The sequence below is a fragment of the Phascolarctos cinereus genome, unplaced genomic scaffold (assembly GCF_003287225.1).
Source record: "Phascolarctos cinereus isolate Bilbo 61053 unplaced genomic scaffold, phaCin_HiC Scaffold_5;HRSCAF=322, whole genome shotgun sequence".
Taxonomy (NCBI): Eukaryota; Metazoa; Chordata; class Mammalia; order Diprotodontia; family Phascolarctidae; genus Phascolarctos; species Phascolarctos cinereus.
In genome coordinates this window covers 231,111,266-231,129,210 of record NW_027555958.1, presented here as the reverse complement: position 1 = coordinate 231,129,210, position 17,945 = coordinate 231,111,266, and the positions used below count along the sequence as shown (strand labels likewise).

Below are 17,945 nucleotides of genomic sequence, written 5' to 3'. Positions count from 1 at the left end.
GGGCATAGAATCAGGAAGACTCACCTTCGAGTTCAAATCTGGCCTCAGACACTTAATGGCTGTGTGATCCTGAGTAAGTCACTTAACCCTGTTTGGCTCTGTAAAATCTGTTTTCCCAATTTGTAAAATGAGCTGGAGAAGGAAATGGCAAACTATTCCAGTATCTTTGCCAAGAAAACCCCAAACGGGGTCATGAAAAGTCGAACGCAATTGAAAAATGACTGAACAACAAAAAATTTCTCTCCAATAGTCCAACAATATTGCCATGCTTACCCAATAATCAAGCACATAATGCCAGGGAGCTAATACAAATAATAAGAGAACCGCCATACCCTCCCCCATTCCCACCTCCATATAAATATACATTTGGAGGTTACTGATTAGACCTCAAAGGTTTTGTTTTCTTACTTCTCTCTGAAAATCCATCAATATGTTAAGGAGTTATCATTTCTTTAAGTGTGGCATCTCTCAAAATACTATGATCATTTCTTTTAAATTGCAAAAACCTGTCTCTAGGTTAAAATAAAGTCCTCAAACCCCTACCTTTTAAGGAATGCACCTTTTTAAAGGATAAGTCAATAAATCATCTTTATTTGTTACATATGATGTTTATATATAACTTTGCTTCCCAACCTCAACCTTTAAAAAAAAAAAGGCAACCCATAGCCATTTAAAAGAATTTTGGCTTGCCTTAACAAAAACAGAAAAATGTCAAGGAACATCTTTAGCAAAATGTAATTATAAAATTCACTAGAAAACACTGTTCTGTTTTGGCTGAAATGAGACATAAAGTTCTTTATTTTTTCTTTCTTTAAAAAAAACACACACACACACAAACACAACACATCACAAAAGGAAATACTATGAATATGTCATACAAAGCGCTTTGGCAATGTACCAAATATACTGCATGCTGGGAAAATACAGCCAAACACACCAAAGATCATGAAATCAAACTCAAAAATGGCACAAACCTGAATAAATTACATCCAGCAAAGAGAAGGCATGCAAGCGAGCCGTTGAAAACACAACATCAGGAAGTAATAACAGGAACCAAACGTAACCACAGCTTTAAAATGTTGTTTTCCTTTTTAATACATTAAACTTTTTTTTTCAAAAATACTCTTCTTTACAATAGAACTCCTAGAAAATATTTACACCCTTCTGCTAATAAAATATAACAGCAGTTAAATATATCTGAAAATAAGATGGGCTTTTTTTTCCATAAAATATATCTGTTAACTTTTTCTGTACAAGCTTTCTCAAAGAGGACTAGATTCACTAGTGAAAACATCTGAGAGTAAACATCAATCTTATTGAAGACATTAACCATTAAAAGTGAAAAGTGTTGTTTACTGTTTTGTTTTTTTTGGAGAGGGAAGAAGCCAAAACAAGATATTGATGCAGGCAGAATATATTTTTGTTTTAAGGAAAAGTAAAAGTAGAAAGGTAAGTGCATTCTTTTAATATGAATTTGATTCTTTTGTGTATAAATGATCAGAAAATACGAATTCAGGAACTGGAACCATCTGTCTGTGAAGGGAAAATTCTTTGGTTATTTAATGTCAATAGCATTATGTGGAACTAAGTGGAAAGTTAAATAAAATTGTGCCTTCTGAGTTTTGTCTCTTTAATGTTGAAAACTGGGACACGTGAGTCATCCTCTAAACAGAAGGAATGCACCAACTGTTTATAAACTCTGTATGTTTTTTATGTTTGACAAACAGACTTTCAGATCCCAGAGACTGCTGTGACCTTGGACCCAGAAACAGGGCTACCCTAGAACCATCCTACTAAATCTGGGGTCAATTTACTCAGGGGCATGACTGGCCTGGGGGTTCAACCATCACACCCATGACATGGAAGGTCCTGGGTTGAATAGTTTTGTAATGGTTTCACAACATAGGGGAAGGGCTGCCAGAAACCCCTCAAAACATGCAAAAAAAAAGTTCATTTAAAAGATGCATGAAATTTGAGGCTTCAAAACCCATCTGAAACGACAATGAATGACATACAACTATACATATATATTTTAAGCAGAGGGAGAGGGAAACTAGGAAATTCCATTTTTTTTAAAGCACAAATTGATTGAAACGAGGCTCATTTGTTCATTTGCTTATAATTATTCTTGTCATTCTACTCTGAGGCTTTTGTGCATAAGCCAGGAGTGAGGCTGAGCTGCCTGAGTGATGAAAGATACTAGCTGGCCTCTTCCCGGAAGGATGTTCGCCGGAGGGTGTTGAAAGGCCGCTATGAGAAGTGGCCAGGTTCTTCTCTCCTGAAACCCCCTTACTCCTTCTCTAATCCTATCCAATGCCAAGCCACTGATGGGGGGGTATGTTACTCACTGGATCAGCACAAGAAACCAGAGTCCTCAGAGACAGAGAATGAGAGAAGATGGGTGGGAAAAAGGAAGGCCAGAAGCCTCCAAAAAGGTTTAAAAAGTCACATGGCATTCACTTTACAGTGGTTGTCTGTGAGAACACTGTTCCCTACCAGATTGTATCCCAACCCTGGAACCTCTCTAGTTTCCCCTAGTATAGTGGAAGACAGTCTGTCTTGTCTGAAGAGGAGAAGTATCTGAGCTAATATAAACTACTTGTAAAAGAATTGGAAGATTTATTACTTTCAAGTATGCACAGTAACACTGCTGTCAGGGTCAAGGGAAGGGGGAGCCCAGCTGTGTCTTGAGAGAACCCCAAAAATTACTTTAGTAAATCATTCATACTAAGCATATTCTGGGTCTGAATGCTAGAACACTGTGGCCAAAGGGGTGTAGTGGAATCACCATGGGCCTCTTTCACTCAGTATTTCCCTTGTTTATGATCACTTGTTGGCTTGGCAAACCCTTCCTCGTCCCATAGTTAGTACAGAGGTAAACTTCAGTCCAGCATCTGTGAGTCCAAGCTAAATCCTAATGAGTTTTCACAGTACTTCTAAATGGCACAAGGTCTTGTTTCGGGCTCCCCTGTTGAGTGTGAACAATGGTACTGAAAGGAATATGAACCTCCTATCAGCTACCTTGTTCTACAAAGAAAAGCCTGTTTCCTAAGACAACTCCTTACCTTAAGAAGTCCACTACTCTCTCTCCCTCCCTACAAATGGAAGAACTCCCAACCTGCTATATCAGTATACCTCGTACTTCTAATAGGCATGTAGCCTGGGATCCCCCTCACCCCTTCTAACACCACAGTAGCTGTCACCAGTGAGGTCAGGGTCACCAAATGTGGCCCTCCTAACAAGCAGCATTTTAATCCCAAGTGGGCTCCACCCACAGAAGCATTAGTTCTGTTCTCCCACCCGGGGGAATGGTAAACTACTGCCTCATTAAGAACCCTGATGGAGAGAAGCCTGAGAATACGTAGCACTTTGATTCCTGTAAAGAGAACCACCATTTACAAGAAAGGCAGTGTGAAGGTGGACCTTCATTCACATTGGCTCAACTTATCCAAAGATGTGTATGAAGGAACAATGACAGAAAAGGGCCCATTTTGCCCAATTTACTACCATGCATCCAGTTGCAAAGATATAGTGGGACAATGGAATGTGGACTCTTGCACTGCCTGGCAAAGCATGGCTCGAGTCCCCAGCCTAAATCTGTAGTGCCCTCCAGGGACGTGAGAAGCTCTGGGCAAAATGTGAACTTGATGCCTGAGATTTGAAATCTTTCCCATGAAACATCTAGGGGAAAATGGAGACGGAAACATCAGGCCCACCTTCACTAGCTGTCAGGAGTGAACTCATGAGAACATAACCCAGATGGAACATTTCTTAAAGATATTTGTGCCAATTATTTATTTCCCTCCCACCCCAAAAAAAAAATTTTTTTAAGGGAAAAAAATAAAGATTTTTGTTTTTCTTTCTTTCTTTCTTTTTTTGGACCTGAATAAAAGGAACTCCTTTTTAAAACATGTAGTTTAAAATGGTTGCAAACAATGCAGGCAGTCATGGATTTCTGACCAGTAAGGATGAGCGCCAAGGGCCTGAACTGTCTCTCAGGGAGACAGGATTCTTTACAGTTCTGTGTCACCCTGCAGCAGAGTGGTGTCATCGTCCAAGAGGAGGTCTGTGTCCACCACTTCAGTCTCTTCGATGACGCCTCCCAACTCCTGGACGACATCATCACCGAGAATGTCGACATCTTCCACATGTTTTATTAAGCTCAGATGGTCCAGGGGAATCAGCCCGGGTCCCACTGGCCCAGTAGTCCTCTCAATAGCAGCTGCCATTTCGGCGGCGACTGCAGCTTTCTGGGCTTTCTGCCTCTGCTGTTCCTCCTGTTGTCTGTGTGTCTTCATGTGGGCATTACGGCTTTTGATCTTGAAAAATACCCTGTGAAAATGATAAATGTTGGAGAAGATGTGGGAAAACTGGAACATGAATACATTGCTGGTGGAGCTGTGAAATGATCCAACCATTCTGGAGAACAATTTGGAACTATGCCCAAAGGACTACAAAAATGTGCATACCCTTTGATCCAGCAATAAACACTTCTAGGGCTATATCCCAAAGAGATCAAACAAATGGGAAAAGGACCCACATGTACAAAAATATTCGTAGCAGCTCTTTTTGTGGTGGCAAAGAATTGGAAATTGAGAGAATGCCCATCAATTGGGGAATGGCTGAACAAGGTGTGGTATATGAATGTAATGGAATACTATTGTGCTATAAGAAATGATGAACAGGCTGACTTCAGAAAAACCTGGAAAGACTTATATGGTCTGATGGTGAGTGACGTGAGCAGAACCAAGAGGACTTTGTACACAATAACAGCCACGTTATGCGATGACTAATATTGTTAAACTGCACCCTTCTCAGCATTACAAGGATCTAAGACATCTCCAGAAGCCTCGGGATGGAAAATGCTGTCCACATCCAAAGAAAGAACTATGGAAGTAGAATCACTATCACTTATTTTTATCTTCTGTTGAGTTTTGTTTCCTCTTTCTGATGGTTCCTCCTATTGGTTTTAATTTTTACTTACAACTTCACTAATGTGAAAATATGTTTAATGGGAATGTAAATGTAAAGCCTATATCAGATTGTGTGCCATCTTGGGGAGGGGGGGGAGGAAGGGGGAGAAAAATTTTCAACTCAAAAGCATATGGAAGTGATTGTTGATAAATCAAAATAAATTAATAAAAAAAATGCTATCCAAAAAAAAATACCCTGTGATGCAAGAGAGATACAGAGAGGTTGACGAGGTTCACAGACAGATTAGGTTTTTCCATACCTCCCTTTTCTCAGCAGAGAGGAAGGAGGACTCTACAAAAAAAAAAATTACACTTTTTATTTTAATATTCATTTTTAAAAATTTTGAGTTCCAAATTCTCTTCCTACCTCCAGTCCCTCCCCAACCATTAAGAAGGCAAGCAATATGATATCAATTATACACGAAGTCATGCAAAATTTATTTCCATATAACATAGTTATGTTACCAAAAAAAAAAAAAGCAAGAGAAATCTAGTACCCAGAGTTCAGTCATTCTCTCTTTGGAAGTGGGTAGCATTTTTTTTCAAAATGGGTCCTTTGGAACTGTCTTGGATTACAGTATTGATTAGAACAGCTAAGCCTTTCACAGTTGATCACTGTTACTGTGCACAATGTTCTCTTGGTTCTGCTGGCTTCACTTTTCATCAATTCATAGGTCTTCCCAGATTTTTCTGAAACCACTTTTCCCCTCTCCCCCACTATTTCTCATAACACAACAGTATTCCATCACAATAGTATACCACAGCTTGTCCAGCCAGTCTCTAGGCAGGAGGAATGGTGAAAAGAATATTGCATCCATTATAGGGTCACAGATCCAGAGGTGGAATGGGACCTCAGAGGCCCAAGGAGGTTAACTGGCCTTGCATGGTGTAATAGAAAACACACTGGCTGGGCAATCAGAGGACCCACATACTAACATCCTATCTTTGTGACCTTGGGCAAAGCACCTCCCTGGACTTTGGTTTCCTCATACATAAAATGAGGAAGCCGGAGACTCTGAGGTCTCTTCTAGCTTTCGATATATGATCCCAAGGATCTGAGATGGAATTTGAACCTGTGGCCTACTGACTCCAGATCCTGTGTTCTTTTCACCGTTTCATGCTGCCAGTGCTGTGTGTGTGGTCAGCGTATTAATTATTTTTGCTTACTCATTTTTCTCTTTGTTACAAGAGAGTAGCCAATATGAGTAGGGTGGGGAGTTCATTCAGAAATGACAAGGTTGTCTAAAGAAGAGGCATCAATAAAACTCTTCTTTTTTAGTTTTTCTTTTTATTTTTAAAGATTAGATTTTCCCAATACTCAGTACTTGGAAGTGCTGCCTTAGAATCTTGGAGTCCTAAAGTGTTAGAGCTGAAGGAGGTGTGTGTATCAGGAATCTAATTCTATCCTCTTCACCAAGTGGGAAACTGAAGCCCAGAAAGCTGTGCTTTTCTAGGGGCAAAGGAGCAATGGAAGGGCTCTTTCTACTCTACCACGGCTGCCTCACAGGATGGGGAGGATCTCTAAGTTCTCCTTTGTGGTGGTGGGGGAGGGTGTTTAAAAGGCCCTTTATTTCTGAGCTCTGAAGTGTCTCCTTCCTCCCCCACTTTCTATTCTCTTCTTATACCTTCCTCTTTCCTTTCTTTCCCTGTAGACAAAGCAGTGGACATGCAGAGAATAATGGGGCTAAAATGTGTTGGGTATCAGGGAGGTGTGGTCCAGGATGGGGGCTGGCTCTGTGTTCAGGGCACATGGTGGTTAACAATGTAACATCACAGACCATAATAATGAAAGGCATACAGCCACTTGAAGGTCAAAAATAAGTTTTTTTGGATAATGTCACTAAAACTGTCCTTTGTCCCCATCTGGAAGGATAAGAAGAGCTAAGAAGAGAAAAAGAAGAAAGAATATTCTAGTCAAGGCCACTACATATCTGCCCTTTAAAAAAGAAAAGGATTGTTAATACAATGAGACCTATATGAAGTGCTAATGTGCTATCAACAGCGCCAGAACTGTGTAGACACTGACTCTAAACACTTATCTAAAAAACAAAGGCAAAACATGAAAGGAAGGCAGACAGAATGTACTTCTTTGTTTATTATCTGTTCATTTGTTTGACTCTGCTCTGTTAAATGCTAAGAGATCCAGGTAAGATTTTATTCCTTATTTTTGTATGTTTATTTGACTATTTGTCTTTCTTGACAGCAATAGGGTGAACAGAGTGCTGGGCTTGATGGTTTTACATTCCACCTGATACTCACTAGCAACATAACCATCATATTCTCTGGGTCTCTGTTTCCTCATCTGTAAGAGAGAGAAAATGAAACCCAAAGACCCTCCCTCCGAGAATGATTTGGAAGGCTCAAATGAGAAAACAAAGGTAAAAGCACTTTGCAAACTTTAACACTATCATTCTGAGACAGGCCTGTGATTTTAACGGGACAGGGAAATCTCTCAGTAGGGAAACTCCCTCCACTGACACAGATCAACAACTCACACTGTAACTTATCATCTTAGAGAGTTGCCCAAAGCATTGAAACTTGCCTCTTGTGACAGAGCTAATATATGCCAAAGGCAGAACTTGAACCCAGGTCTTCCTGACTCCAAAGCTGGCTCTATCCTTTACATCATACTGCCTTCTCCGTTATTATTGTTGGTATTATTGTTATTGTTTTAGTTATAATAAATACTTCAAACAGAAAATATGACATGCCTCCAGCCATTAAGACATTTGCCCTTTTATAGAAAAACGGGCCCAAACCAGGGAGTCCTTCCAGTGCGCTTACGTCACTCAAATAAAGACTTCTCTTTGACAGTCTTTACTGTATCCTAGAAAGCTACCACCTTAGACACAGCTCACAGTTAATTCCTGTCCTTTATCTTTCAGGCCTCCATCACAGGAGAACTGCAGCAATAGTGAAAAGGTTGCTTTGGTACAGAGATGACAAATTAAATCCAGTCTCTTAAAGTAACAGACATTATAAAGTAAAGGCCACAGTTAATAACGAAAGCTAGCATTTACATAGTGCTTCAAGGTTTGCAAAGCACTTTACAAATAGTATCACATTTGATCCTCATGACAAACTTGGGTGGTAGGCGCTATTATTATCCTTATTTAGTAGAAGAGGAAACTGAGGCAGGCAGAGGTTAAATGACTTGCCCAGGATCACAGAGCTAGTTAAGTGTCTGAGACTGGATTTGAACTGTGGTCTGACTAAGCTTCAAGTCCAATGCTATTCACTGCACTATCTAGTGGCACAGTGGATAGAGCACTGGACTTGAAATCAGGAAGACTCATCTTCATGAGTTCAAATCCAACCTCAGATACATACTAGCTGTGTGACCCTGGGCAAGTCACTTCACCCTGTTTCCTCAGTTTCTCATTTGTAAAACGAGTTAGAGAAGGAAATGGAAAACCACCCCAGTATCTTTGCCAAGGAAATTCCAAAATGGGGTCACAAAAAAAAATGGGGACATGATTGAAACAACTCAACAACAATTTAGCTGCCTTTAGTTAAATTCGGTTATACGCTAGGAGTAACACAGGAAGACTCGTATGAACTGACCCAGACTAAAGAAAGCAAAGCCAGAAGGGCAATACGCACAAGAACATAAATGAAAATCATGGCACTAGGACGCTGAACTCATTGTTTGTAATCAGTAATCTTTGTCTTCCTAATCCCTTCAGGGAATTATGGGTACAAAATGTTTCCTATGTTCTTAGACACGGTCATCCTTTCAGTTGGTTTTCACTTACTTGATATTTGTTATGAGCAAGGTGTGTTTGTACTGGGGGGTTATATAAGGAAATGAGTGATACAAAAGAAAATAATAAACCTTAACTTTTTAAAATAAAAAAATAAAGAAAGAACAAGTTAACTTCCTTCTTCTGAACTAACAAGAATCCTTTTACCTTCTGCATTCGGGACGCCTTATTTTCTGTTATATACATCTATCTACCAGTTGTATTTTACCACTATTAGATGAAAAACTCCTTGAGAGCAAGAACTACAGTTTATTAGGCCTTACTTTTCTCTGAAAGTCTACCACAATGCTCTACGTATAATTAATGTTAGCTGACAATGAACAAAACTGAACGGTATCAGGGGCAGCTGGGTGGTGCAGTGGATAGAGCTCTGGCCTTGGAGTCAGGAGGAGCTGAGTTCAAATCCAGTCTCAGACATACAACACATGACACTTACTAGCTGTGTGACCCTGGGCAAGTCACTTAACCCCGACCGCCTAGCAAAACAACAAACAAACAGCAAAACAAAACAAACAAAAAAAACCTGAATGGTATCTAATTATAATGACCAAATGAGACCCTGAAGAAGAATCATGATAAGGAACCTCCCTCTCTTTAATGCAGAGGTAGGCAAAGGAATAAGCATTTCTATAGCACCTTCCATGTGCCAGGCACTGTGCTAAGCCCTTTACAAATACTACCTCATTTGACCCTCATAATAATCCTGCACTGTAGGTGCTATTACACCCATTTCACAGTTGGCAAACAAAGGCTAAGTGATTTGCCCAGGGTCACACAAATAGTATGCATCTAAGGCTGGAAAAATTCAGGACTTTCTGATTCAGGCCCTATTATGCAACCACGTGGCAGTGTGGAATATTGACTGTACTATCAAAGATGGCCAATGTATTGGTTGGTTTTGCAAAACTGCTGTTTTCCTTTCTTTTAAAAAATACTTGTCATACAGGATGGCCTGCTGGGTATGAAGAGGGAAGGAGGGATAGATCTAAAAATGAATGTAAAGGAACAATAAATATCATCAATAAAAATTTTAGAAACAAGATTTTAAAAGATTATTTGCTGACTTTAAATGTGAGCCTGACTCAGCCTTCCTCTTTCCTGGCTGAAGAGCACATGCCTTCTTAACCTAGGGTCTTACTGAACAAGAAGAACTGAATCCAGTGCAATGAGCGGATTCAATCTGTCGATCCTGGTCTTACTTACTTCCCACACTCCTTGCAGGGGAAGACAGTGGTTGGGTCGGTCTCACCGCTTGCTGTGCTGTGAGCCGGTGAGCTCTTCACAGAACAGTAGCCGCTCTGGGCACCTTGTTTCTGCTTTGCAGGGGGAACCGAGCACCGGGCTTTAGCCACCTGGTTTGTGCCACCGTGGATGCGGGCATGGCCATTCAGTGCCTGCCGAGAGCTGAACACCTGGGTAAGAAAGGGGGTACACGTGACATCTACAGTCTCGAAAATAATATTAATAACAGTAAGTAATAGCTAACGTTGTAGGAAAATGCAGGGTTTCCTAGGAACACTCTTAGATTGGGAAGTACCACCCTGCTCAAGGCTTTGGACAGAGCTGGAATCTATTCATTTCCAGAAGGGGACTGAGTAGCCTTTGCTCCCTTCTCTTCGGTCATCTTCTCTCAATCAGCACCAGAGACAGCACCCCGGAGGCTCTAACCCTTTCCTCTCCAAAACTTGTGTCCTGGAACCCTGCTGACCACACTAGTGACTGTATTCCCTGGCCCATTATTTCATACAGGGCCCCAAACACGTAGAGACTCTCCATCTTCTCATAAGGCAGGGAGCTTTTAACCCATTTATCTTCTAAATTTCTACCACAAAGGCCTGTTGTACTGATTAGGTACAACTAAAAGGACTAAACAACAAATTCCACTACAGTAACACATTGACAACCATTCTACCATTTGTTGGACAGTAAGTTTGTATTGATGCGCCTCATCTGGCCAACGATTTCAGGCAGGCTACCAGTCATGCTTCACTTTATTCCCTATTCCCTGTCAATTTTCTCCCTCTGCCACCATCCCTGCTTTCAGCTCTTAGAACCATGATCAAATCAGCCCTGTTACTGCTGCTGGAAGGTGTATGTCAATGGACTTCCCTACAGCTCCACTAACCATTCCTGTAACTTCCATACCAAAGTACTCCCTTTGACCTACCACTTTCCTGTGAATATTGTCTCCTCTTATTAGAACGTAAACTCTTTTAGCCTTATAACTTCCTGACAGAGAGGTGATATACATAGGGTACAAAATGAGACATGTATATTTTTGTATATAGCCAATGCAGGAATTTGTTTTGTTTTACTATGCATATTTGTTACAAGAATTTCTTTCTTTCTTTTTTTTAAGTTACATTAGATTGTAAGCTCTTTGAGGGCAAGGACTGTCTTTTACCCCTCTTTTAGTATCCCCAGTTTTTAACATAGTGCTGGGTGGGTACATAGTATGTGCTTAATAAATGTTTATTGATTGAAAAAAAAAGAACATAAACTCTTACTGGCAAAGACTGTTTTTTTTTTATTTGTATCTCCAGGCTTTGCACACAGTGAACACTTAAATGTTTTTTTATTCATTTGGAGGGCTTTCAAGATTGTAAAGTACATTACACACATGATCTCATTGGATCGCCCTGTGTTAGATTTAAAAGTAGGTCTCATAGCCAGTGAGAGGTCACCCTCAGCCTCCATCACTGAATGTGAGGGAATAAAGGCTGATGAGATGATACCTTGCCCATATGAAGCTTTTAATCATTGAAAAAATGTCACTTCGGTAGGTATTTCTGACAACAGAAAAGAAAACAAAGAAGAAACACACCCACTCAAAATTTTACCACAAAAACACTATGGAAAATTCCCAGAAAACACCCAGTGTCTAAAAAAAAGAAAAAAAGTCACAGAGACTGAAATTTAAATGCCATGCCATATATGACAGATTGACATCTGAATGTACAGAAAAAGAAATAATAAAAACTCAGTGGTAACTCCCAGTCCACATTACATAAATGATGAATGGATATCAGCAAATGATATTTTCAAAACACAAATTGTTAAGAAACACTTGGGAAAAAAATGCTCAACCTCATTAGTAATTAAAGAGATGCAAATTAAAACACCTCTACAGTGTTACCACACATCTCTCAAACTGGTAAAATATTATGAGAAGCAACAAAACTTAATGCTGAAGGGGTTGGCAGGGAACAGGAAAACTCACTCATTGCTTATTTATAACTGAAGACTATTTCTATCAATACCAAAGACTATTTCTAGAGAGCAATCTAGGTATATACAAGCATCATAAAAATAACCATGCCCTTTGACTAATTCTGTTGTTGAGACTATATCCTCAACTTGTTATGAGTATGCAAATATACAGGAGCTCACTCTCCTTAGATTTTCATATGTAAGATAAATGAAATCACACAATCAAATGCATATAAAAATGTGTATGTATACACACACACACACACACACATATCTACAAACTATCTTACTGTTCAACAAATGGTATAATGGTTGTCAATGTATTACTGTAACGGAATTTGTTGTTTAGTCATTTCAGTTGTGTCCAACTCTTCATGACCCCATCAGGGGTTTGTTTGACAAAGATACTGCAGTGGTCTGCCATTTCCTTCTCCAGTGCATTTAAGAACAGTAAATATGAGAAATAAACAAATCTGGAAAAACCTTTATGAAATAATGTAAAACAAACAAAGTAGAGTCAGAAGAATGGCACACACACACTAATTGCATCCATATAAAAGGAAAGAATGAATGGCCAAAGAATCCTGATGAAGGTTTAGAAGTGGCTGAAAAATACTTTATGCATTAAAATTCATTTAAATGCAAATAATTATTATAAAAACATAGCTGGTTGTATCAATGCCCAGAGCTAAGTTTTTAATAAAACAGTTAGATCTTGACATTTCAGTCTTTGCTTCCAAGTCTCTCATCTTTTAAATTTTTTTTTAACCTAACTCTCTTAGAGAGGAAGTATGGTGTACTTGAACTGAAATCCAGAAGTTATCCAGTCGTGTCTGACTCTGCCATGGGGTTTTCTTGGCAAAGATACTGGAGTGGTTTGCCATTTCCTTCTCCAGTGCATCCCTGTTTTACACATGACAAACTGAGGCAAATAGGGGTTAAGTGACTTGCCCGGGGTCACACAGCTTGTAAGTGTCTGAGACTGGATTTGAACTCAGATCCTCCTAACTCCAGACTTAATGCTCTATCCATTACACTACCTAGCTGCCCAGCCTAGAACATCTAGGTTCAAATCTCACCTCAGATGTTTACTATCTTCTATGTGGCCTTAGAGCAGTCACTTAAGTTCTCTGGGCCTCAATTTCTTCATCTGTAAAATAAAGGGATTGGACTAGATGACCTCTAAAGATTCCTTTGGGCACTAAAGCTATGATCGTATGTCATCTCATTGCATATGAATTGAGTGAGGTTCTGGATTTGTATTTCAATAAGAAATACTCCTGGTTTCATCCAAGAGATGTGCAGTTCCTTCTAGCAAGGAGCCTTCTTTTATACCTTAGGAAACTTCACCATCCTGTGGAGGATATAAGCCTGAAGGAAACTAGATGAGATGCCTGGTTCTTCATACCAGTACAGAGAGAGAGAGAGCAACCTCCAGTTCCTGGAGATGTGGGATGCCCTCCTAGACACTACCTCTACTGCAGGGTTCCACCTGAAGGAAACCTGATTAAGGAAAATGCTCTTAATGTAGACTAATGGTCAGGCCCAAGGTGGGGAAGGAGGAGAAGAGGGAGGGAAGGAATCACTCTTCAATCACTAACATTTAAAAAATAAGACCAGTCTTAATAGTTTTAAATAGTAAGAGACTTACAGCACTGAAGTGAGGCATTCAAAGTAACTCAAACTAAGCTAATAGTGTTCAATTAGAGATCCTTTGGGACCCTGCTGTAAGGAACAGCTGTGAATGTCATATTCATTTTATGTGAAATAAATGGTGCTGGAGAGGAAATTTATTCTGTTAAATGGGATGGACACACACAAACACCCACACCCACACACACACACACACACACACACCCTTCTTTTGATCTTGTTTCCAGCACTCTTTGGCTTAGAAAATCCTTTTTTGGGGGGGGTGGGGCAGAGGGGAGGTAGGAAACGGTAGACAGGGTCAAAGAACACCGCCACCAAGTCTGTCTCAATTTTAAGAAACTTCAAATTAAGAGGATTCAAAACTTTGAAGAATATAGGAATATTCCTACACAGATACACACATATATACACATACATGTGTAATATAAACATATACATATGTGCATATATACATACAATAAAATCATGTACTATTTTATTATATGCACATATAGTGTATATACATACAGTACACATGTATCTGTATGTAAGAGTATAACTAGTGTGATATACAGAGCATCTCATCTCATCTATGAGAATATCCCTATTCCTCTGTGTGTGTGTGTGTGTGTGTGTGTGTGTTGCCACCCAGATAAATTAGGGGGTGAGTATTCCCATTATACTTTACAAAAAGGGTTCTTTTCCAGTTTTCTTTAATACGTGTACTTCCTTATGCAATTAAAAGTATACAGCTAGGTGGTGCAGTGAATGCAGCACCAGGCCTGGAGTCAGGAAGACCTGAGTTCAAATCCAGCCCCAAACACTTACTAGCTGTGTGACCCTGAGAAAGTCACTTAACCTTGTTTGCCTCAGCTTCCTCATCTGTAAAATGAGTTGGAGAAGGAACAAACCACTCTAGTATCTTTACCAAGAAAACCCCAAGTGGGGGTCATGATGAGTTGGACACAACTAAAACAACTGAACAAGTGTCAGAAGTCACTGGTCACTGAAGATATATCACAAATGTAATTGAAGCTGCCACAAAACAATGATCCAGAGAAGCAGTGGGCACATGGGATCCCATGTGCAAAAGTGTGATTTATACTAAGTCTTTCCGGGAGCTCCTATATGTGAAGCCCACCTGCATCTCCCCTTTCCCCTCTACTTCCGCCCCAGCACTAGCAGCTCGATTAACAGTGAAAGACACTTACAGAACCACAATTTGGCATTTCACAGACGAAGGAGACTGAGGAGGGCGTAAGGCTCTGAAGCGTTGGCAGGTCTATGGGTGCCACCAGCGTGATTGGGGGAGGATCTGGGGACTTCTGCACATTGGGGTCATCTTCTTTTGTGGACTTTCTGTCTTCTTCCAAGTCATCCTCATCTTCTATATCCTCCTCTTCCTCACTTGTCTAGTCACAAAAGGGCAAAGATAATAAAAGGGAAAAGGGGAGAAAATCCCCAAATGTTATATTTATTGAGGAGCAGAACAGAGGTGCTAAGAAAGAAGAAATCCTAAGCAGTGAATGGCCCCCATTCCCCTTCACAGGAGCTCAAAGTCTTGTTCTACAAAGTTGGGTTCTGCAGTCTTGGGACTTTAGATTAAGGAAGATGTTTTTCTCTCTTCCCTGGTTCTTTTTACTGTTTTTGGAAGGTTCACTATCAACACAGACAGGCCCCTAGATTTGGATTCTCCCACTCTGCTCAACAAGAGCATCACAAAAATAAGTTCCCTGGACTTTTCATTGTAAAATCTGTATTTTACATGACAGGTACCATATGTCTTGTCTTCTCAATGGGTGGGGGAGGGATCAGGAGGGAGAGAATTTGGAACTCAAAATAAAAATTAAAAATTAAATTTGAAAAACTCCACTGTACTCTATGTATGATGGGCATTGTATTTCTTGACTTCTCAATAGGTAGAGAATTTGGAAATATAAAACTTTTTTTTAAAAGAAAAAAAAACCCAATCCAAAGATCTGTAGTCTTCCATACCAAGATGTATTCTAATATATATAGGAACATACAGATGGAGCATGATTCCCACTGGTAACAAGGCTTGAAAAGTTAATAAGGTAATTTCCTGTAAGTTTTCTCTCATGCCCTCCTGGTCTCCCTCCTACTTCCCTTTGGCTGGAGAGTACAGGGCTATTGCACTTTAGGGTACCGCCCAACCCTGTGGGGAGACACGGAGCCAGTGAACTGGCGTTGCAGCAGCTGCCTGGTCCTTTTCCGGGACAAATGCTCAATATCAGGCCTTGCTGCGGCAGCACAAGCCTATAATCTTTACTACTGGGAAAGCTGAGGCTGGTGGATTGAGTTCAGGAGTTCTGAGCTGTGGTAGGCTAAACAGGATGGGTATCTGCACTAAGACTGAAACAAATATAGTGAGTTCCTGGGAACAGGAAGGTAGCAGGCTGCCTAAAGGAAGAGGTGACCAGCCAGGTCAAATCTTCCATGCTGATCAGTAATGGGACTGAATTGACTGACGGACACTATACTGCTAGCATGGGCAGGATAAGAAGACAAAAATAAACCACCCAACAAACAAACAACCCAACCCTACAACATGCTAGATGTAAACACAATTTCTCACTCACTTGGAATTCATTTCTTTCTCCCTCTCTCATACAATAAACCAAGACTTTCTTACATCACTGTATTGTTCTAAACAATAAGGGACTGGTGAAGAAAGTAAGAACTGTTAGATTTAGGCCCTATTTATTTTTACTACTGATTCCTGGGTAACTCTAGACAAGTCACTGACTCTCCTTTAGGAACAGAAAGAAAAATTTTTAATTATTCCAATAATTTTTCCTTCTATTTTAGAATGACATTGCCACAAGCTGGCGATGGTGACTGGAGAGAGAGGGTGGGGATGGTAAATATGGCTAGTACGTGCTTTCACACTGTATGATGTGCTCTGGCCTTAGGCCGTCTAGTCTTTGGATAACACAGAGTCATTTTGAGCCACCCACACTCAAAGCCTTTCGAGCTTGGCAGGGAGCTTGCTAATGTCCTATGTCTGTGCCATCTATGGACAGAACCTCTGGGTCACCTCCTTGAACGTAATGAGTGTAAGACCATAAAGAAACATTTTTTCTTGCTTTCATATGGCACTTAATCATTATGCAACTATTATTCTCATCTGATCATCCCAATAACTCTATGATGGGTTTTGTATTTCTTGCCTTCTCAATAGGCAGAAAATTTGGAAATTAAAAATAAATTAAAAAAAAAAAGCAAAAAAAAAACCCCAATCCAAAGATCTAAGAAATACCATTATACCCAATTTACAGGTAAGGAAACCAAGTCACAGCATGGCAAAAATAACTTATACAAGGCCCTACAGCTAGCTAGAAGCTGGGGGGGGGGGACCTGATCCCCCATCCAGTGTTCCTTCCTCCATATTACACTTGTTCACCACAAGCTACCTCAGGCATGCCACATTCCAACCTTCTAAACGTGTGGGGAAGGAGAGAAATGATAACCTGGACAGGAGGAAACTCCTGTCTCTAGCAAGCTCAGGTCTCCCTGCCTTTGGTGGGGAGGGAGGAAGGAAGGAGGATGGTTCTATGTAACAGCTTTTTAGGCATTCCCAGACACTCAAATTGAAAAGGAAGGGCTTCTAAAGAAGAAAGCTGCCTTGCTAGAAATCAAACCTGTACCTGCACGGCAGTCACATGTATTTTCTGACCCTGAAACATGTTAACTATCGAAAAGAGCAATCTGCTACAATGGTTTTGGTTCAGAGAACATGGTCTTTTCCTCATTCCAATCACCAGCTACTATTTGACTTCCTTCTGTTCGTTCCCCTTCTCCTTTTGCCCTCTTCTCGTGCCCTATCAAACAGTCTTACCTTTGCTCCACCCAGAGGTGTCTTCCTAAGTGTGCCATTGACCTGGGGGAAGAAGGAGGTACAACCCAAATCACCCTTATCTGCTATTTTTTAAGCAAGCATTCTATAGCAATTCCCTAGGGCCAGAGTCATGGATCCCATCCCACCACCCCATTCAGGACCAGAGGATGGAGACACAGGGTTAGGGACAAGAACTGGACCTGGGATTTCATTCCTATAAGGAACGTCTGGATGAAAAACCTCCCTTGACCAACACAGGTTGACAATTTCTAGAGCTGCTTGCCTACAGCTGTGGAGTCAAATGCAAATAAAAGTGGGGCATATAAACCTAACACAAGGATCCCTGTGGGTTGCATGCTGACTTTAAAAAGCCCCACAAATTAACACTACCTATATTTTATTGTATTTTAGTTTACTTTGTTAAGCATTTTCCAGTTCCATTTTAATCTGGTTGGCCCATTTTGTTTCACACTTGTGACCTAGAGCCCTAAGAGATCAAGTGACTTG

General features: G+C 40.4%; 1 protein-coding gene across 19 annotated transcripts in view; it reads right to left on the bottom strand.

The window, feature by feature from the left end:
- Positions 1–763: 763 nt before the first annotated feature.
- The window catches only part of TRERF1 (transcriptional regulating factor 1), a 323,931-nt gene continuing 306,749 nt past the window's right edge, over positions 764–17,945 (bottom strand). For 16 of the 19 annotated variants that reach the window (XM_078155359.1, XM_078155357.1, XM_020976819.1 and 13 more), the window contains 4 exons: positions 17,439–17,480; positions 14,791–14,991; positions 9,941–10,149; positions 764–4,332 (listed from right to left, as the gene is read on the bottom strand). In XM_078155359.1, coding sequence (XP_078011485.1) covers positions 4,014–4,332; positions 9,941–10,149; positions 14,791–14,991; positions 17,439–17,480 — 771 coding nt within the window. In that variant the 3' untranslated portion in view covers positions 764–4,013. The remainder of the gene's footprint in view (positions 4,333–9,940; positions 10,150–14,790; positions 14,992–17,438; positions 17,481–17,945) is intronic. The other 3 variants (XM_020976828.2, XM_020976830.2, XM_020976833.2) reach the window with 1 other exon arrangement.